The 21,954-nt window shown below is 38.3% G+C and overlaps 1 protein-coding gene across 4 annotated transcripts in view; it reads left to right on the top strand.

Moving 5' to 3' along the window:
• The window catches only part of STEAP4 (STEAP4 metalloreductase), a 38,866-nt gene extending 17,150 nt beyond the window's left edge, over positions 1-21,716 (top strand). Inside the window, exons 1-5 of one of the 4 annotated variants that reach the window (XM_002751622.6) lie at positions 1,969-2,170; positions 13,844-14,301; positions 14,956-15,483; positions 16,704-16,868; positions 18,148-21,716. In XM_002751622.6, coding sequence (XP_002751668.1) covers positions 13,846-14,301; positions 14,956-15,483; positions 16,704-16,868; positions 18,148-18,378 — 1,380 coding nt within the window. In that variant the 5' untranslated portion in view covers positions 1,969-2,170; positions 13,844-13,845 and the 3' untranslated portion in view covers positions 18,379-21,716. Of the gene's footprint in view, positions 1-1,968; positions 2,171-13,843; positions 14,302-14,955; positions 15,484-16,703; positions 16,869-18,147 lie in introns of those variants that run through there. The other 3 variants (XM_009002516.5, XM_078342918.1, XM_009002517.5) reach the window with 3 other exon arrangements.
• Positions 21,717-21,954: the final 238 nt, after the last annotated feature.

The raw sequence follows: 21,954 nt of genomic DNA on the forward strand, positions 1-21,954 counted from the left end.
ATAGAAGCATGCAACTTCAGATAAGCTCTGGTAAGCATATAGGTGTTTTGGATAGGCTAGAATGGAAAGCACAAATTTCTGAAACCCCAGAAAAAAGGTGCAAGCTCTATATATGCTGTCCAACCTGCATGAAATCCACCATGGGAGAATTGAGTAGTGATTATGTCTGGTTTGTAAGTTCTGCATCAAATGCACAAAGTGTTAGTTTCAACCCATTTGGGTGAAAGAAATAATGTCCTTAAAACATTCTCTCTCACTTCTTGCCTTCTTTCTTACTCTTCTCCTTTCATCATCTTCCTCTTTATTTATCTTATACTGTGCCTGGGACACAAAGTCAACTTTCCTACTTTCAACTCCTTAATCCCATCCTTTTACTATTATTCAACTAATATTTATAAAGTTCATAGGTTATGGTAGTTAGTGCTTTTCTGAGCATTGAAGATATATCATTGAACAATAGACTCACACACATGCACACCCACATGCATGCATCAAAAAAAATTAACTGAAAGCTTAAACTGAATATTGGGAAGAAAAGATTTTTGAGAAAAATTCAATACTGAAAGAGAAAATATTCTTCAAAAGTATGGGAAAGCAACCTAGATTATTGCAGGAGATCATAGAAACTGGTTTGTTTTTTATTTAAATTTTACAGTCACATTGTTCATAACAGTATCTCAGTTTAGTTTTAACTTGCATTTTTTTTTGTTTGGGGTAATAGTAAGAATCTTTTACTGTATTTAAGTCTTTTATATATTTCCTTAGGATAAACTATCAGCTCACATTCTTTGCCCAGTTTTCTAATGGGTAATGTTTTTTTCTCATTGATTTATATGAGTCGAAAATATTTTTCCCAGTTTGTTGAGTACCTTCATTCTGACTTTGGTTCGTGAATTTTTCATTGCAGAAGTTATTTATTTTTGTGCAATTACATTTTTCCAACTATTTGTTAATGGTTTAATGATGTAGGAAAAGGGCCTTCCCCTCTAAGATTGTAAAAGAATATTCCATGGTTCCTTCTAGCTCTGTTCTAGTTTCATTTTTTTAAAAAATAAATCTTTAATGTATTTTGAATTTACCTTGGGGTGGAGTATAAGGCATAAATTTATTTTTTTCTTTCAGGTAACTGTTTAGTTGTCCCAACATTGAAACTACCTTTGCAAAAAGTATAACTGAAGAAATTATGACAGTGAAAGAGATCAGATCTAACTGACCCCATCATGCTTCTAACCTTTAAGCTGTCCTTGTTCATTCCTGGGTGTAGGCAGAACTAATCTTGGGAAGGAATTTAGTTTATGGGTTGACTCTGAAACAAAATTGACAATATTCCTTTTCCCAAAAGACCCACTTCCTACCTTAGGCCAGTCTGCCTTTGTAGGACTAACAAACTATAAGATTGGATATTGCAGCTTAGGGATCGTGCACTTCTAGCTGCCAGAGTCTGACCTTCCGAAATTGCTCCTTGCATAATGGATAACATCACTATTGTAAAGCCTAAGATCAGTGCTTGAGATAGTTTGCTGACCCTGCACTGGACAGATCAGCTGACACCACCCAGATTGGTAATCTGGCTCAACCAGTTCTGCGATCCCCTCTGAGATTCCATCTCCAATCTGACCCGTCAGCACTCCCCACTTCCAAGCCCCTACCCATCAAATTATCTTAAAAAACTCTGATCTTCGTGCTCTGGGAAACTGATTTGGGTGTAAGAGGTGTCTGATTTGGTGAGTATTCCAGGCAGCTACCAACTGCCCCTTCCTTCTCCTGACTTGCTGACCTCTGTAGAGCTGCTGCTGTATCTCTCAGGGTGTCTGCGTATTGCTTCATTACAAGGTGTCTGCAGCTGTAGCCCCATTACAGAGTGTCTGTCTGTAGCCCCATTAGGGGGTGTCTAATTGGACGGAGAATAGTGGACTTGTTTGGAAGACCACTTTTGCTTTGAGACTGGGTCTGGAATCTTTTTTTTGAAGGTCTTCTGCTCATCTTACACTGTGTGTGTGTGTATTTATATGGTTGGAGAGGAACCCTGAAGGAATTGCTGACAGAAGTCCTGCAGGCCTAACTCAGGGTGCCCAAAGACTACCCATTGAGTCCCCAGAGATCATTTCTCCCACCTGCAGTGGATCAGAGACAGCAGAGACCAACGAAGAGAAAGTTTGAGCCTTGCCAGGTAGATATTGAGTGCTGAAAGAGGTGACTAATGTCTGTTTCGTTGTTTGTATTTTGCTTCTGTTGGGATAAAAATGTCAGTTGGGTTTTCCATGCAGCCTGATGGACAATATCTTGCAAATTTGAGAATCTTTTGCCCGTGGTTCCATAAAACAAAAAAGGTGATGATTTTTATTATTTTTTTAATTTGTTTTTTTTTTTATGAGACGGAGTGTTGCTCTGTCACCCAGGCTGGAGTGCAGGGGCATGAATTCGGCTCACTGCAACCTCCACCTCCCAGGCTCAAGCAATTCACCTCAGCCTCCCCAGTAGCTGGCACTACAAGCATGTGCCACCACACCTAGTTAACTTTTGTATTTTTAGTAGAAATGGACTTTTGCCATATTGGTCAGGCTGGTCTTGACCTACCTCAGCCTTCCAAAGTGCTAAGATTACAGGTGTGAGCCACCACACCTGACTGAAAAGGGTAATTTTCTTTTGCAAAGTGGCTTGATACCCCACAGCTAAGGCACCGCAAGCAAGGCCATGAAAAGCCACTCCATTCTTCTGGAAGCTGAAGAGAAATGGAACCCAGAAATCTAGTATGTTAGCAAAAATGTTAAGAATTTCTTACCAGACAAGTTTCTGTGCTCTCATTTCTCTCTCTCTCCCTCTCTCTCTCTCTCCCCCTTCTCTCTCTCCTTCTCTCTCTCTGAGCATTCATGTGTGGGTTCAAATGGTAAACATCACTGTTTCTCTCCTTTGCAAAGACTTGATTAATAGGAAAAAAAAGGGATTTATAAGACTAGTCTTGGGCTGTACCAAATCTCATGTACTTTGTACTAATAATTTGTCTTTCTCTGTTGTTCGGTAATGGAGAGAGGGGTGTCACAGGATAGAACATGAGCTTAGGACCCCTATAAGCCTGCTTTTCAAGCCAGCCAGGCAGGCTGGTCAGTTACAAACTTTGCTGTGGGTGTCTGACACCAATAGTGGATGAAGTTTCTCTCTGTTTCTTTTATGTCCTCGAGAGCTTAAGAGAAAGTAACCATGTGGGGATACTTTCTCTTGGTCTTTGCTATCCAGAAGACAGAAATTTTGGGGTTCATGTCATAGCCCTAAAAGTTATCTTGAGCAGTCAAAGGCCTTAGCAAACTTGAAATTGGCTCCTTTAAGGTTTTTCTGGAAAGCATAGTAGAACCTGCTCAATGCTGGAGCTCGGTAGCCAGTGCTCTGTCTTTTGACAGCGGCAGCCCAGGTTTAATTCTTGGCTTAGGGAATGAGTCCTTTCTGGTTTGTCATTTGTATAACTTTCTGCCATTTATTGATTCTTTTCCTGCCATGGATAGCTTTTGATTTCCTGTCTTGAATTTTCCTTTCTCTGAATTACCTTTGGGAAAATTATAAATCAGAAAAGAAAGAAAGAGGACGGAAGGAAAGAAGGAAGGGAGGGAGGGAGGGAGGGAGGGAGGGAGGGAGGGAGGGAGGGTAGGGCTTACCATCTCTTTGGGACATCTTATGTATCTATAGTGAAGTCTTAATCTTATTAAATCTTACTAATTTTATGTGGGAAGTTACCTGTGGTAAAGTTCAAAAGCCAGAATCATTGACTGTCTCTACTGGCTAGAGTCTGATAATAAGAGATTTAAAAAAATTTTTTAAAGAGCTCTGTGGTTAAAATTAGCTTAATTAAAAACAGATATCCAAACTATATGTGCATATATATATATGTATATATATAATTTTTTAAGAGGCCTTTATGTTTTTTTCTCTTCTTGGATCTTGGTTGCTTTTGAGAAAGAGTTTTTGTCTATTTTTCTTCTCAATCAACTGAATTACTTCCCCATTTTGCCCTCTTGCCATCCTTGCTGCCCACATGAGAAAACATAAGATAGTTTCTAACAGTTTTCATTCTGGAATAATATTAATTTTTTTAAAACCCTCTGTTTTTCTCATGGAACCCTGGGAGTTGAAAGCGGATAGACCTCTCTCAAAATCTAAGCCCCTGTTCAGTTTTATATTATGTTACCTGACATTTCATTTTTTGACTTTTGGGGGTAGCAGAAATTACTTTGCATTATTTTTTCTGTGGGTGGGGGACAGAGTCTCGCTGTGTCATCCAGGCTGGAGTACAGCAGTGCAATCTCAGCTCACTGCAACCTCCACCTCCCAGGTTCAAGCAATTCTCATGCCTCAGCCTCAAGTAGCTGGGACTTCAGGCATGTGCCACCATGCCTGGCCCTGAGTTATCATTTTGAGTAAATGAATGCCTTATGGTGAAATGGGATTCTATTTTGTGATATCCAGTGGTTTAAACCTTTGATATTTGACAAACCTTCCAAGATCAAATTCTAAGTTAAAAAAAAAAAATAGGTCTCCTAAAGTTCAAAAAGACATATTTGGCTTATTTAATGTATTAAAATCATGCAAGAAACATTGTCAAATATAAAATGGTGTTTAACTTTCTTTGGGTTATATTCATATGAATATGTTATTAGTATGTGGTACAAAATTGAATAAGATTTCTACAATTCTAATATGTCTCAGTATATGTTATCAGTAATAATAATTGTTGAATTTTTGTATGCCACAGAGGTAACAAGTTTCCTTGTCAATCATGTCTTTGGCTGTGGCTTCCCTAAAACATTTTTTTTTTTTTTTGCCATCCACAGACAATTGTTGTCTTGATTTCGTCCTCTTTAGAAGATGGTTTTATAATCAGCTATAAAACATTGACAGGTGCTCTTGAATGCAAGTTTCTAATAACCTTGGAGATTATGACATTAAAATAGAGGAAAAAACTTTCAGGACTCTCATAAAGAGCTGGAAATGTTCTTTCATTTGAATAGATCACCTCAGTCTAGGTAGCAAACAAGGTGAACCTGTTGGGTCATTATAACATTAGCTATTAAATAATCTATTTTCTCATTGACCTGAGATACTATTTTTATCATATGTGTGTGAGTCCATTTCTGGATTTTTTAAAACTTATTCATTAAACTTTGTCTATTTCTTTCTCTTTTTTCTTTTTTAAGACAGAGTCTCTCTCTGCACCCAGGCTGGAGTGCAGTGGCCTCCTGAGTAGCTGGGATTACAGGCATGGGTCACCACACCTGGCTACTTTTTCTATTTTTAGTAGAGATGGGATTTCACCATGTTGGCTAGGCTGGTTTCAAACTCTTGGCCTCAAGTGATCCACCTGCCTTGGCCTCCCAAAGTGTTGGGATTACAGGCATGAGCCACCATGCCTAGCCAGAACTTTGTCTATTTCTTTGATAGTACCACATTATTTAATTATTTTAGCTTTTTAAAAATTTTAATATTTAATATGACTAGTATCCCATTTATTAACCTACTTTTCAGAATTTATAGATTAAATTAGGGAAAACTGACATCTTATGAGCCTTGCCATCCAAGAACATGCTGTACATTTCCATTCATATAAATTATCTTCACTGATTCTTAAGAGCACTTAAAATATTTCTTCATATAGATATTGCATATATCTTGCTATCTTGTTACACATTGTCTTTATTCTGTTGTGGCTATAAGTATGATCTTTTCATGGATTAATCTTCTTACTGGTTTCTTTTTTAATATATGAAGAATATGGATTTTAATTAAGTTCCCAGACTAGGTGTTGAATTGTTTCTGTATATATGATAATTTTTTGGTTGATTTTCCCAGTTTTTAAAGTCTACAGTTTGATCATCTGGAATCCCTTTTGTATTTATGTACCTCTGATTTCTTTCTATGATCTAGTTATGTTAGTTAGAGCTTCCAGAGCAATAACTGAAGTGATCATAGCAGACATATTTGTCTGGTTTCTGACTTTGTCAAAAATGTTTCTACTAATTATTTTTAGACACAATACTGAATTTTAGGCTAAAACCAATATTTTTTTTAATTTTATTGCATTTTAGGTTTTGGGGTACATGTGCAGAACATGCAAGACAGTTGCATAGGTAAACACATGGCAGTGTGTTTTGCTTCCTTTCTCATCTTCACCCACATTAGGCATTTCTCCCCAGGCTATCCCTCCCCAGCTCCTGCCCCTGCTGGCCCTCCCCTTTTCCCCCCAATAGACCCCAGTGTTTAGTACTCCCCTCCCTGTGTCCATGTGTTCTCATTTTTCACACCCGCCTATGAGTGAGAATATGCAGTATTTCATTTTCTGTTCTTGTGTCAGATTGCTGAGAATGATGTTCTACAAATTCATCCATGTCCCTACAAATGACACAAACTCATCATTTCTGATTGCTGCATAATATTCCATGGTGTATATGTGCCACATTTTCCCAATCCAGTCTATCATCGATGGGCATTTGGGTTGATTCCAGGTCTTTGCTATTGTAAACAGTGCTGCAATGAACATTCGTGTGCATGTGTCCTTATAGTAGAATGATTTATAGTCTTTGGGATATATACCCAGTAATGGGATTGCTGGGTCAAATGGAATTTCTATTTCTAAGGCCTTGAGGAATTGCCACACTGTCTTCCACAATGGTTGAACTAATTTACACTCCCACCAACAGTGTAAAAGTGTTCCTTTTTCTCCACATCCTCTCCAGCATCTGTTGTCTCCAGATTTTTTAATGATCGCCATTCTAACTGGCGTGAGATGGCATCTCAATGTGGTTTTGATTTGCATCTCTCTAATGACCAGTGATAATGAGCATTTTTTCATATGATTGTTGCCCTCATATATGTCTTCTTTTGTAAAGTGTCTGTTCATAACCTTTGCCCATTTTTAAATGGGCTTGTTTGTTTTTTTCTTGTAAATCTGTTTGAGTTCTTTGTAAATTCTGGATATCAGCCCTTTGTCAGATGGGTAAACTGCAAAATTTTTTTCCCATTCTGGTGGTTGCCAATTCACTGTAGTGACTGTTTCTTTTGCCGTGCAGAAGCTGTGGAGTTTCATTAGGTCCCATTTGTCTATTTTGGCTTTTGTTGCCAATGCTTTTGGTGTTTTGTTCATGAAGTCCTTGCCTACTCCTATGTCCTGGATGGTTTTGCCTAGATTTTCTTTTTTATGGTTCCAGGTCTTATGTTTAAGTCTTTAATCCATCTGGAGTTAATTTTAGTGTAAGGTGTCAGGAAGGGGTCCAGTTTCTGCTTTCTGCACATGGCTAGCCAGTTTTCCCAACACCATTTATTAAACAGGGAATCCTTTCCCCATTGCTTGTTTTTGTCAGGTTTATCAAAGATTGTATGGTTGTAGATATGTTGTGTTGCCTCCGATGCCTCTGTTTTGTTCAATTGGTCTATATCTCTATTTTGGTACCAGTACCATGCTGTTTTGATTACTGTAGCCTTGTAGTATAGTTTGAAATCCGGTAGTGTAATGCCTCCCGCTGTGTTCTTTTTGCTTAGAATTGACTTGGCTATGCGGGCTCTCTTTTGGTTCCATATGAAGTTCATGGTGGTTTTCCAGTTCTGTGAAGAAAGTCAATGGTAGCTTGATGGGGATAGCGTTGAATCTGTAAATTACTTTGGGCAATACAGCCATTTTCACGATATTAATTCTTCCTAACCATGAACATGGAATGTTTCTCCATCTGTTTGTGTCCTCTCTTATTTCGTTGAGCAGTGGTTTGTAGTTTTCCTAGAAGAGGTCCCTTACATTCATTATGAGTTGTATTCCTAGGTATTTTATTCTTTTTGTAGCGATTGTGAATAGCAGTTCGTTCTTGATTTGGCTCTCTTTAAGTCTGTTATTGGTGTAGAGGAATGCTTGTGATTTTTGCACATTGATTTTATATCCTGAGACTTTGCTGAAGTTGCTTATCAGTTTCAGGAGTTTTTGGGCTAAGGCAATGGGGTCTTCTATGTATACTATCATGTCATCTGCAAATAGAGACAATTTGGCTTCCACCTTTCCTATTTGAATACCCTTTATTTCTTTTTCTTGCCTGATTCCTCTGGCTAGAACTTCCAGTACTATATTGAATAGGAGTGGTGAAAGAGGACATCCTTGTCTAGTGCCGGATTTCAAAGGGAATGCTTCCAGTTTTTGCCCATTCAGTATGATACTGGCTGTTGGTTTGTTGTAAATAGCTTTTATTACTTTGAGATACGTTCCATCGATACCGAGTTTATTGAGGGTTTTTAGCATAAAGGGCTGTTGAATTTTCTCAAATGCCTTCTCTGCGTCAATTGAGATAATCATGTGGTTTTTGTTTTTGGTTCTGTTTATGTGGTGAATTACATTTATAGACTTGCATGTGTTGAACCAGCCTTGCATCCTCGGGATGAATCCTACTTGATCATGATGGATAAGTTTTTTGATTTGCTGTTGCAATTGGCTTGCCAATATTTTATTGAAGATTTTTGCATCTATGTTCATCATGGATATTGGCCTGAAGTTTTCTTTTCTCGTTGGGTCTCTGCCAGGTTTTGGTATCAGGATGATGTTGGTCTCATAAAATGATTTGGGAAGGATTCCCTCTTTTTGGATTATTTGGAATAGTTTCAGAAGGAATGGTACCAGCTCCTCTTTGTGTGCCGGGTAGAATTCGGCTGTGAACCCATCTGGACCTGGGCTTTTTTTGTGTGGTAGGCTCTTAATTGCTGCCTCTACTTCTAACCTTGTTATTGGTCTATTCATAGTTTCAGCTTCCTCCTGGTTTAGGCTTGGGAGGACACAGGAGTCCAGGAATTTATCCATTTCTTCCAGGTTTACTAGCTTATGTGCATAGAGTTGTTTGTAATATTCTCTGATGATGTTTTGAATTTCTGTGGAATCTGTGGTGATTTCCCCTTTATCATTCTTTATTGCATCTATTTGGTTGTTCTCTCTTTTCTTTTTTATCGATCTGGCTAGTGGTCTATTTTGTTGATCTTTTCAAAAAACCAGCTCTTGGATTTATTGATTTTTTGAAGGGTTTTTCGTGTTTCTGTCTCCTTCAGTTTAGCTCTGATCTTAGTTATTTCTTGTCTTCTGCTGGGTTTTGAGTTTTTTTTATCTTGCTCCTCTAGCTCTTTCAATTTTGACGACAGGGTGTCAATTTTGGATCTCTCCACTCTTCTCATGTGGGCACTTATTGCTATATATTTTCCTCCAGAGACTGCTTTAAATGTGTCCCAGAGATTCTGTATGTTGTGTCTTCATTCTCCTTGGTTTCGAAGAACTTCTTTATTTCTGCCTTCATTTCATTGTTTATCCAGTCAACATTCAAGAGCCAGTTGTTCAGTTTCCATGAAGCTGTGCGGGTCTGGGTTGGTTTCTAAATTCTGAGTTCTAACTTGATTGCACTGTGGTCTGAGAGACTGTTTATTATGATTTCAGTTGTTTTGCATTTGCTGAGGAGTGCTTTACTTCCAATTATGTGGTTAATTTTAGAGTAGGTATGATGTGGTGCTGAGAAGAATGTATATTCTGTGAATTCGGGGTGGAGAGTTCTGTAAATGTCTATCAGGTTTGCTTCTTCCAGGTCTGAGTTCAAGCCCTGGATATCCTTGTTGATTTTCTGTCGGGTTGATCTGTCTATTATTGACAGTGGAGTGTTAAAGTTTCCCACTATTATTGTGTGGGAGTCTAAGTCTCTTTGTAAGTCATTAAGAACTTGCCTTATGTATCTGGGTGCTCCTGCATTGGGTCCATATATATTTAGGATTGTTAGCTCTTCTTGTTGTATCAACCCTTTACCAATATGAAATGTTCTTCTTTGTCTATTTTGATCTTTGTTGCTTTAAAGTCTATTTTATCAGAGACAAGAATTGCAACTCCTGCTTTTTTTTTTTTTTTCTCTCCATTTGCTTGGTAAATCTCCTCCTCCATCCCTTATTTTGAGCCTTTGTGTATCCTTGCATGTGAGGTGGGTTTCCTGGACACAGCACAGTGATGGGTTTTGGCTTTTTATCCAATTTGCCAGTCTGTATCTTTTGATTGGTGCATTTAGCTCATTTACATTTAGGGTTAATATTGTTATGTGTGCATTTGATACTGCCATTTTGATGCTAGCTGGCTGTTTTGCCCATTAGTTGATGTAGATTCTTCATTATGTTGATGCTCTTTAGCATTTAGTGTGGTTTTGGAATGGCTGGTGCTGGTTGTTCCTTTCTATGTGTAGTGCCTCTTTTAGGAGCTCTTGTAAAGCAGGCCTGGTGGTGGCAAAATCTCTGAGTACTTGCTTATTCACAAAGGATTTTATTTTTCTTTCACTTATGAAGCTCAGTTTGGCTGTATATGAAATTCTGGGTTGAAATTTCTTTTCTTTAAGGATGTTGAATATTGGCCCCTGCTCTATTCTGGCTTGTAGAATTTCTGCCAAGAGACCTGCTGTGAGTCTGTTGGGCTTCCCTTTGTGGGTGACCTGACCTTTCTCTCTGGCTGCCCTTAGTATTTTCTCCTTCGTTTCAACCCTGGTGAATCTGACGATTATGTTCCTTGGGGTTGCTCTTCTTGCAGAATATCTTTTGGTGTTCTCTGTATTTCCTGGATTTGAGTGTTGGCCTGCCTTGCTAGGTTGGGGAAATTTTCCTGGATAATATCCTGAAGAGTATTTTCCAGCTTGTATTTGATCTCTTCGTCACATTCTGGTACACCTATCAAACGTAGGTTAGGTCTCTTCACATAGTCCCACATTTCTTGGAGACTTTGTTCATTCCTTTTTGCCCTTTTTTCTCTAATCTTGGTTTCTCATTTTATTTCGTTGAGTTGATCTTTGACTTCTGATATTCTTTCTTCTGTTTGGTCAATTCGACTGTTGAAACTTGTGCATGCTTTGTGAAGTTCTCGTATTGTGTTTTTCAACTTCTTCAATTTATTCATATTCCCCTCTAAGTTATCCATTCTTGTTATCATTTCCTCGAATATTTTGTGTGTGTGTGTGTGTGTGTGTGTGCTTTCTTTTTTTTTTTTCTTTTTTTTTATTGCATTTTAGGTTTTGGGGTACATGTGCAGAGCATGCAATACAGTTGCATAGGTACACACAGGGCAGCGTGTTTTGTTTGCTTTCTCCCCTTCACCCACATTTGGTATTTCTCCCATGGAAATCCCTCCCCACCTCCCCCTCCTACTAGCCCTCCCCTTTTCCCCCTATAGACCCCAGTGTTTAGTACTCCCCTCTCTGTGTCCATATGTTCTCATTTTTCATCACCCGCCTATGAGTGAGAATATGCGGTGTTTCATTTTCTGTTCTTGTGTCAGTTTGCTGAGAATGATGTTCTCCAGATTCATCCATGTCCCTATAAACGACACGAACTCATCATTTCTGATTGCTGCATAATATTCCATGGTGTATATGTGCCACATTTTCCCAATCCAGTCTATCATCGATGGGCATTTGGGTTGATTCCAGGTCTTTGCTATCGTAAACAGTGCTGCAATGAACATTCGTGTGCATGTGTCCTTGTAGTAGAACGATTTAAAGTCCTTTGGATATATACCCAGTAATGGGATTGCTGGGTCAAATGGGATTTCTATTTCTAAGGCCTTGAGGAATCGCCACACTGTCTTCCACAATGGTTGGACTAATTTACACTCCCACCAACAGTGTAAAAGTGTTCCTTTTTCTCCACATCCTCTCCAGCATCTGTTGTCTCCAGACTTTTTAATGATCGCCATTCTAACTGGCGTGAGATGGTATCTCAATGTGGTTTTGATTTGCATCTCTCTGATGACCAGTTCATTTCCTCGAATCTTTTTTCATATCTTTTTTCAAGGTTCTTAGTTTCTTTGCATTGATTTAAATCATGTTCTTTTAGCTCACAAAAGTTTCTCATTATCCACCTTCTGAAGTCTAATTCCATCATTTCGTCACAGTCATCTCCATCCAGCTTTGTTCCCTTGCTGGTGAGGAGTTTTGGTCCTTTGGAGGAGCTGCAGTGTTCTGGTTTCGGGTTTTCCTCCTTTTTGCGCTGGTTTCTTCCCATCTTTGTGGATTTATCCACCTGTCGTCTGAGTAGTTGCTGACTTTTCGATTGGGTCTCTGAGTGGACGCCCAGATTGTTCATGATGAAGTATTTCTGTTACTTAGTTTTCCTTCTACCAGTCTAGCCCCTCCACTGTATGACTGCTGAGGTCCACTCCAGGCCCTGCTTGTCTGGGGTGCACCTATAGTGGCTGCGGAACAGTGAGGGATGCTACCCATTTCTTTTTCTGCTACCTTTGTCCCAGAATGATGCCTGCCAAATGTCAGTCTTCTGGATATAGAGCGGTCAGGGAGCTGCTTGAGGAGACAGTCTGTACTTTATAGGAGCTCAATTGCTGAGCTGTGAGCTCTGTTGTTCCTTCAGGGCTGTTAGGCTGCTACATTTAATTCTGATGTAGCAGAACTCATTAAAAAAAAAAAAACCCTTTTTTTCTCAGATGCTCTGTCTCAGGGGATTGGGGTTTTCTTTATGTGTCCATTGCGCTGTCCTGCCCAGCTCGGAGGCAGTCTAGTCACCATTTGCCTGTTGAGTCTCCACCCTGCTGGTGTGAGGTCCGCCCTGTTGCTGCAGGCTTTGCCCTGCTGCTGCGGTCTCCGCCCTGCTGGCATGGGCTACGCCCTGTGGCAGAGTCTCTCTGTTGTGGCGGGTTGCCTCAGCAACAGCAGGCTGCGTCAGCAATGGGAGTGTACCTCAGTAGGGCGGGTTGCCTCGGTAATGGCAAACGCCCCTCTCCCACCAAGCTGCACCGTCCTGGGTTCAGCTGTGCCCACAGTGAAACTCTCCACCTGGAGCCTTTGGAATTGCCATTTTGTTTGTCCTACTGCCCTGGCCCAAACGCCGTTTCCCTGGAATCTCCTGGCCTGGCTCACTGTCCAAGTCCTGTTCAATCAGATGGATATGCCAATCTGCCCTCTCAAGTCTCAGATTGCTGGTTCAACAGGGCACCCGGACCAGTGCACTTTGTGCGGAATGCTGTGGAATGCCGCTGCACTACAGCGCCGGCCACCAGCGGCACCAGCCAAAACCGCTTCACTGGCATCCCACGTCTCTTTTATACCTGGGAATTTCCCCGTTCTGTGGGCAACAAAGATCTGTCTGGAAATGCAGCCCTGACTCACCCTCCACGCGTTCACCGAGAGCTTCAATCCTGGGTTGTTCTCACCGCGCCATCTTGAGTCAGTCAACCAAGATCAATAATTTTTATATGTTAAGGAAATATCTATGTATTTCTCTTTTACTATGAATCAAGAATAAATGTTAAATTTTAACAGATGTCCTTTTAACATACACAGATATGACAGATATGACAGGACTTTTCCCTTAAATCTTTTAATATGAAATTAAATTTTAATCTTTAAAGTTGAATTAATGAAGTTTCTAAAATTGAATTTATAGAACTGATCTTCACATTTGTATAATAATCCCCATATGATATACCTTCTATTAGCAAGCTTCTGGATTCTGTTTACTAATGTTTTATTTAGGTTTTTTTATATCACTAAACAAGTAAATTAATCTATAATTTATTGGTGCCTTTTTTGTTAGATTTTGCCCTGTATCCTTTTATCAAACAGAAGTTTTTCATCAATGATTTTGTTAAATAAGACACATATGAGAATATATATGACAACTTTTACTCCTTCCAAATTCTGGGGGAAACATATATGATAATTTTTACTCCTTCCAAATTTGGGGAAAAATACAGTTGAGATAATTAGATTAGGACAAGTCAATTACATTACTTCCTGGATATAGCTCTCTAATTTTCCATGCACAGAGCATTTATATTTTGTTGTGTATTTGTGTTATTATTTTTCAGTTATGGAGAAAACTTACATAGATGCACTTCCTCTCACTATGAATTCCTCAGAAAAGCAAGAGACTGTATGTATTTTTGGAACTGGTGATTTTGGAAGATCTCTAGGATTGAAAATGCTCCAGTGTGGTTATTTTGTTATTTTTGGAAGTCGGAATCCCCAGATGACCAACCTACTGCCCAATGGTGCAGAAGTCTTGAGTTATTCAGAAGCAGCTAAGAAGTCTGACATCATAATCATAGCAATCCACAGAGAGCATTATGATTTTCTCACAGAATTAACTGAGGTTCTCAATGGAAAAATATTGGTAGACACCAGCAACAACCTTAAAATCAATCAATATCCAGAATCTAATGCAGAGTACCTTGCTCAGTTGGTGCCAGGAGCCCATGTGGTAAAAGCATTTAACACCATCTCAGCCTGGGCTCTCCAGTCAGGAGCACTGGATGCAAGTCGGCAGGTAAGATTAAACAAATTTATACTCAATCTTTAAAAAATGAATCATTTAATGGGCATTTGCCTCAAAGATTCCAAAATATAGTTCCCAGATAAAATATCCACTAAATATTACATGTTGCTAACATGTGTTGTAAATAAATTTTTTTAGCTTAATTAAGTTAGGTGGTCAACTGTTGCAATTCATCTCCCACTGTCTGCACCCTCAGCTTTTAGTTTGATGGAACTCCATGGTGTCAGCCTCTGGAGGCTTCTTGTCAGTACTAGAAACTAACACTTGGTAGATATCCTTTCCTACTGCCATTACCTTGTATGAAACTGGTTCCATTTATGCACTGAGATTAGAAGCATTCATAAGTGATGTGGCACCACAAATACAGAAGAAAGATCAAACTACTCACAGTGTGGCAAACCAGGTCTTATGTAAGTGTGATGTGCCTAAAACCATCCTCAACTAAAAACCCTATTACTTACCCATCTAGGACACCATGTACAAGTTTAAAATATCTTGTTAGATATGTTAATTCTACATGCTTATTTTAAAAACGGTTTACTAGTACATATCATCATTCTGCATGGTGCTGACATAGCCTTTTGAAATAATTATTAAATAAAGAAAAGGAGGAAATACAGAAGTAATTAATTGCTTTTAAACCAGGTGTTTGTATGCGGAAATGACAGCAAAGCCAAGCAAACAGTGATGGATATTGTTCGTGCGCTTGGACTAACTCCATTGGATCAAGGATCACTCATGGCAGCCAAAGAAATTGAAAAGTACCCCCTGCAACTGTTTCCAATGTGGAGGTTCCCCTTCTATTTGTCTGCAGCTCTGTGCATCGTCTTGTTTTTCTACTGTGTTGTAAGAGACGTAATCTACCCTTATGTTTATGAGAAGAAAGATAATACATTTCGTATGGCTATTTCCATTCCAAATCGTATCTTTCCAATAACAGCACTTACACTGCTTGCTTTGGTTTACCTCCCTGGTGTTATTGCTGCCATTATACAACTGTACCAAGGCACAAAATACCGTCGATTCCCAGACTGGCTTGACCACTGGATGCTCTGCCGAAAGCAGCTTGGCTTGATAGCTCTGGGATTTGCCTTCCTTCATGTCCTCTACACACTTGTGATTCCCATTCGATATTATGTAAGATGGAGGTTGGGAAATTTAACAGCTACCCAGGTATATCTTTTCTTACGTATTTTCCTCTACTCCTGAAATCAGAGACTACTGCTACATCATATTCCATTTCATAATTAAAGAAAGTCACTCCTCTAAGCATCTTCTTTTTTAAAGTAACTAGAATTATAAATGTCACATCAGTTTTTTTAAATGAATCCAGTTGCGTCAACTATCAAGAATAAAATTTTAATTCCCAGGTTCTCTTGGGTCCAGATCTGTATTCCCAGAGCTCATGGGGATATTGGCAAACTGAGATTTCATGGCTCAAGAAACCTAATGACACTTGCCAGAATACCTTTGGGTGGCAGTCAAATGTTACCTAATGTGTTTTCAAGCTTCTACTCTTCTGCATGCTACTTCCTTTTGGAAGTCAAAAACAACCATCTTATAAGTAAGGGGGCTACTCAAACATGTGCCATAGCAAAGAAAACAAATTCACAAAAGAGTGCTTATTATTCCCTTAATGTTTGACTTGGGGGAAGTTGGCCTCCATAACTAGAAAACCAAACAATTCTGAGGAAATATCAAATATTATCTTATGCATAATCAAAAGATTCAGTTAGAATCAGCTGAAGGAGTCTGAAGACATTTCCAGAGGAAGTGCTATAAATTAGTTCTAGTTAGAAATAGCTAGTTTTGGTAGCTCTTATTTCAGTCTCAAAAAATATTAGTTAGTTATTGATGAGAAACTCCTATGAGTTTCTCTACATTATTTTCCTGATAAATATATGTAAGTTTCCTGGGTAAGAGTCACACTACAAGTGCCTGATTCCTCTCAACTTGTGGTACAAGACTGATGTATTATATTATAACATTAAAAAACATGAAAGAACCCAACTTTGAGAGTGTGAATAATCAACATATAAAGGAGAAAAACAGAATTCTGATGTAACTGTTTGAGAACATCAAGTTTTGCTTGGGGAACAAAATGCAGATGGTAATGAAGGTTTCAGTAAGTGTTTAGTTTCTTTTAGAATTTATAGGGAAAATTAAAGCTTTCTACACAACTCCTAGAATCAAGTTCAAACAGAACCAATTACTTCTTTTTGCCAAAAAGGTAATTTCTAAGTGTATTTTTCAACAAAGTTATTTTAAAATAACTTTTAAGAAATGTCATACAATTTGAGCAAATAATTCATGCAGAGGTATTTTTCAGTCCTTTTCAAAGTGTGGACAGTTTGTAAAAATGTATTTTTGTAATTGCTTATAATTTTTCTTAGGCAATACTCAAGAAAGAGACTCCATTTAGTACCTCCACAGCCTGGCTTTATGATTCATATGTGGCTTTGGGAATACTTGGATTTTTTCTGTTTGTACTCTTGGGAATCACTTCTTTGCCATCCGTTAGCAATGCAGTCAACTGGAGAGAATTCCGATTTGTCCAGGTAAGAACTTTAAGATCATTTCTAATTTTTCATTTTGCTCCATCACTTCTCTAGGAATCACATTTAAAAACTCAAATTAGAAAATTTTGAGCCCAGGTACAAAAGGCAGAATCCATATGGTTTGATTTATTAATACAGCATTCCTTGCCAAGATTCCTGGCTGCCCCCAGATCCACAGCTAAGATTATAGCGTGAAAACTATCAAGAAATATTATAATTTATTTGTGGAGACATACTAGGTACAAGGTGAAAAGAAATCCCAAGTCAAAATTTCACTATCTAAAAATTAATCTTACAACATGGACATATTGGTATGGAAAACCAGATGTTGAGATAAAGTTTAAAATCTTCAAAGCAAGATTTGACTGATGTCATCACACCAGAGGACTTAATGCTCTTCTATAAGAGGGAAAATTGTTTTCTTTCACATATCAACCACCAACCAACCCCTCTTTAAAGGCAGTTAGTAACTACACATTCTTGTAGACCCAAGTATGGCACCAGGACCAGCAGCATCTGCGCCACCTGGAAACTTGTTAGATACACAAAGCCCCAGGCTATGCCCAGGACTACTGAATCAGAAACTCTGAATGTGTAGCCCAGAAATTTAACCTGCCTTCAAGATGATTCTGATGCATGCTTATTAAGAGTATAATAGAATAGACCATCAGTCTTTAAAATTAGGTTAGAATTTTATAGAACTATTGGAATCTTAAGTCTTGCAGTTTCTCCCATGGACCAAATGCCATCAACATGTTCTCATTAACTTTTCTTCAAGGTATTAAGACAGAAATAAACATTAAGCTTTAGAATATAGGCTGAAACAAGTAAGATTGGCTATTGCTCTTTAATGCGATAGAAATGAACTAGGATCTGCATTTAGTCAATGACATATACTAAGATGGTGCTTCTTGAGGTCATACTCTTATTCATCTCTGACCTCTAGAAAAGATGATAAATAAGAGTTCCACCTTTGGGAACCAAGGCAAGCTACATCATTTATTCTAACTAGGAAGAGTTTACACGTGGGAAACTTTTCCATCCAGCTAAGTTAAGATGAAGCTACTATGTTATTTGTAAGCAATAATCTTGTTTAAAATGAAGCATTTACCATCCTGAAGAAGGGTTAGTGCTTTTTTTTCAATACTTAACAAAGTGTCTTAAACATTATAGGTCTCAAATGTTTGTAGTTATTGACAAATATCTATCACTTGCTTAGAGTGTTTCACTTTAAGATGTAAATAATGTAAACTTACATAGTTTTGTTTCTTGCTTGCAGTCCAAACTGGGTTATTTGACCCTGATCTTGTGTACAGCCCACACCCTGGTATACGGTGGGAAGAAATTCCTGAACCCTTCAAATCTCAAATGGTATCTTCCTGCGGCCTACGTGCTAGGGCTCATCATTCCTTGCATCGTGCTGGTGATCAAGTTTGTCCTAATCATGCCATGTGTAGACAACACCCTTACAAGGATCCGCCAGGGCTGGGAAAGGAACTCAAAACACTAGAAATCAGCACTGAATGTGAAAAGCAGATATTTAAAGCAAAGTTCAATTTACCTGGAGTTCTAAACTATAGTTTTGAATGTTTAAAGAAGAACGATGGGTGCCGTTAGTGAAGCTTTTTTCTTATACCATGACTGAGATTCATGAACACAGAGGGAAACATTGCCTGTCTTTGAGAAATTGATATACTATTGAAGAGAACACCATTTTATCTCAGGATAGTGAAGAATCAGTGCGGTCCCTGCCTCTTGTTTTCCTGGTGACCATGGGGCTGAGATTGAGATTAGCTTTGTGGTTTCACACTAAGAAGCTTCTTGCTATGGGCAACATGCATGACCTAATATCTTGCAAAATCCAGTGGAAGTACATGCAACTTCCTTCTCTGGCTCCAGGGCTGAGTTAAGTGAAAGAAAAAAACAGCACAGTGGTGACAACTGATAAAGACTTGATTAGGTATATCTGAAGAAGTGGGTCACATGAAATTTAAAAAGGGAATGAGTTTTTTTGTTTATTTTTTAGAAGTGAAGGCAAACATGTATTACCTGATGAATTCCAGTGAAATGACCCCTTGACTTTGCTTTTATCAGTACAGATATTTACTGTGGGGAACTATTTTATAACATAACAAAAATTTACAATTGATTAAAAGTAACCATGCCTTGGATACATGCAAATCTGTAGAGTTGTCATATAATTCTTCCTCTACAAAGAATAGGTATAGGAAAGAATGAATAAAAATGAAGAGATATCCACTTGGATTCCCCTTGCATTGTGCAATAAGCAAAGAAGGGTGAATAAAAGTCCTTGAACAAAAAGTTCAAATAAACCAGAATTTTAGACAGCAAGCTAAATAAATATTGTAAAGTTGCACTATATTAGGTTTAGTATTATTTTGGTATTATAATATGCTTGGTAAATGTTATATTCAAAATATTCTTCAATATTTGTCATCTATTAAATTAATTTCTAGTATAAAGAGGTAGCCTCTATATCTGTCTTAGTCTATTATAATTGTAAGCAGTAAAATTAAATCAATAATCTGAAGGTATAAATTTGAACAATGCATAGATGATCGAAAATTATGGAAAGTCATAGGGCAGAAAGGTGTGAAGAGTCGTCATTATGTAAAACTTGGATCTTTCTCAAATCCTTCCTAGAATTTAGGATGGTTCTCACTGTTTTTCAGTGCTGATAGTACCCTTTCAAGGTGACCTTCAGGAGGATTAACCTTCCTAGCTGAAGCATGGAGCTAAAAGGAGCCTTATATATGATCTTCCCACATACCAAAATAACTAAAAGGCATTGAGTTTGTCATTTTTCTGCCTGTTCTACTAAGACTACTTTTTACTTTCACCGTAACATATTATACATGACATTATACAAAAATGATTAAAATATATTAAAACATCATTAACAATCCAGGATATTTTTCTATAAATTTTTTTGAAAATAATGCTATCTATATTATATATTCAATTTTATATCATTTTCTACTTAATAAAGACTTTATTTTCTGGCCGGGCACGGTGGCTCAAGCCTGTAATCCCAGCATTTTGGGAGGCCGAGGCGGGTGGATCACGAGGTCAAGAGATTGAGACCATCCTGGTCAACATGGTGAAACCCCATCTCTACTAAAAATACAAAAAAATTAGCTGGGCATGGTGGCACGTGCCTGTAATCCCAGCTGCTCTGGAGGCTGAGGCAGGAGAATTGCCTGAACCCAGGAGGCGGAGGTTGCCGTGAGCCGAGATCGCACCATTGCACTCCAGCCTGGGTAACAAGAGAGAAACTCCATCTCAAAAAAAAAAAAAAAGACTTTATTTTCTTTATTTTTTATTTTTTGTCTTTTTGAGACAGTCTTGCTCTGTCGCCCAGGCTAGAGTGCAGCAGCACTATCTCAGCTCACCACAGCCTCCTCCCAGGTTCAAGCAATTCTCATGCATCAGCCTCCTGAGTAGTTGGGACTATAGGCGTGTGCCACTATGTCCAGCTAATTTTTGTAATTTTAGTGGAGATGGAGTTTCACCCCAGGCTGGTCTCAAACTCCTGGCCTCAAGTTATCTGCCTGCCTCTGCCTCCCAAAGCACTGAGATTACAGGCATGTGTCTGGCCTTACATTATATATTTTCTTAATGGCTGCATAATATCACATCAAATATGCATTTTTAAACCTCTTCCCTTATGAAACATGTAGACTATAACCACTTTTTACTAAAACAAATAACATTTCAGGTATCTTTGCACTGATAATGTTTTTTCCATATTTTTCATTATTTCCTCAGAATACTTGCCAAGAATTGGGATTATAGAATTAAACAACTTTTACTAGCATTTGCTATATATTGCCAATACATTTCTAAAGTGACTTTATCAATTTCATTACCATTGGATGAGGGTGTTGCTTTTATCACACCATTATAAATTATCTTTTTTATTTCAATTTGCATTATTTATAACTGATTGCAAAGGTACACAGAACACATGCTCCTTCAACTTCTCCTTGATACCCTAAGCAAGAATACAAAATGCTGGAAGACGTTGAGTAGGATCATGATATATATGGTGCTAACCCTACAGCATCAGTGGAAAAGACGGAAAATGTCACTACTCATCTATGTTTTGCAAAACAGTCAGGTGTGCTGGGGCTGGAAACTGCTCTGTGACTTGAGCGTTGGTTGATTAAGTACCATCCAGGCTCATCTAGAGAAGCCTTTGGAGTTAAACATACTCCTCTTTGTTAAAGGAGTAATATGTTTATCCTGGCTCCTAGTATATCACTAAAAATAGAAAATGCCATACATAGGTAAAATGCGGACCTATAGAAAAAAATGAACTCTAGTGTTATAGCCTAGTAAAAATGCTCTACTTGAATACTTAAAAGCCATCCACAAAGCCTGAAGCTAAAAAGAACACCCTGGTGGTTTTGGCATAACAGCTGCATTGCCAGACCTGACCTTTGGCCTCAACCACAAGAACTCCAAGCCCCGTCGGCTGACCAAAGAAAGCCCAAGTTCTCCTTCTGTCCTTCCCACAACCTCCCTCCTCCCCAAACTATGAAATTAATTTGACCGCATTAACACAGCTGACTCCTCCAATTTACTTAAGGTAGAAAGAATGAGTTTACAACAGATGAAAATAGGTGCTTTGGGTGAACTGCATTCCTTTTAACGGGTTCAAACTATTGTACATTTAAAAAAGGTAAATGGAACTTCTTTACTGCTGATCTGTTTCCGTATTCTAGGAAAATTTTTATACGTTCATATTATTTTTGTGCACTTTCCCCATGTTAAGTAATGATGGCTTTTGTAAATGTGTATTCATTAAATGTTACCTTAAAAATATTTTCTAGTTTTGTTTAATTCTGGTTTTAATTCATCAGCATTCCATAGAAAGGTTTTGAATCAGTCGTTCCAGCATCTAGGACTAAAATACTTCCCTTCAGGGATAAGGAAAAGAGTATGGGTTTTAAAGTACCTTAACAGGTCTGCAGCTTCTTGCAATGTAAGCTTGAGCTCAGCAGGGTGGCACAGTCCAGAATCCTCAGAGAGGGGAGAGTATCAGAGGGCTAAATGGGGAGGA

This window comes from Callithrix jacchus, chromosome 11, assembly GCF_049354715.1.
Source record: "Callithrix jacchus isolate 240 chromosome 11, calJac240_pri, whole genome shotgun sequence".
NCBI lineage: Eukaryota > Metazoa > Chordata > Mammalia > Primates > Cebidae > Callithrix > Callithrix jacchus.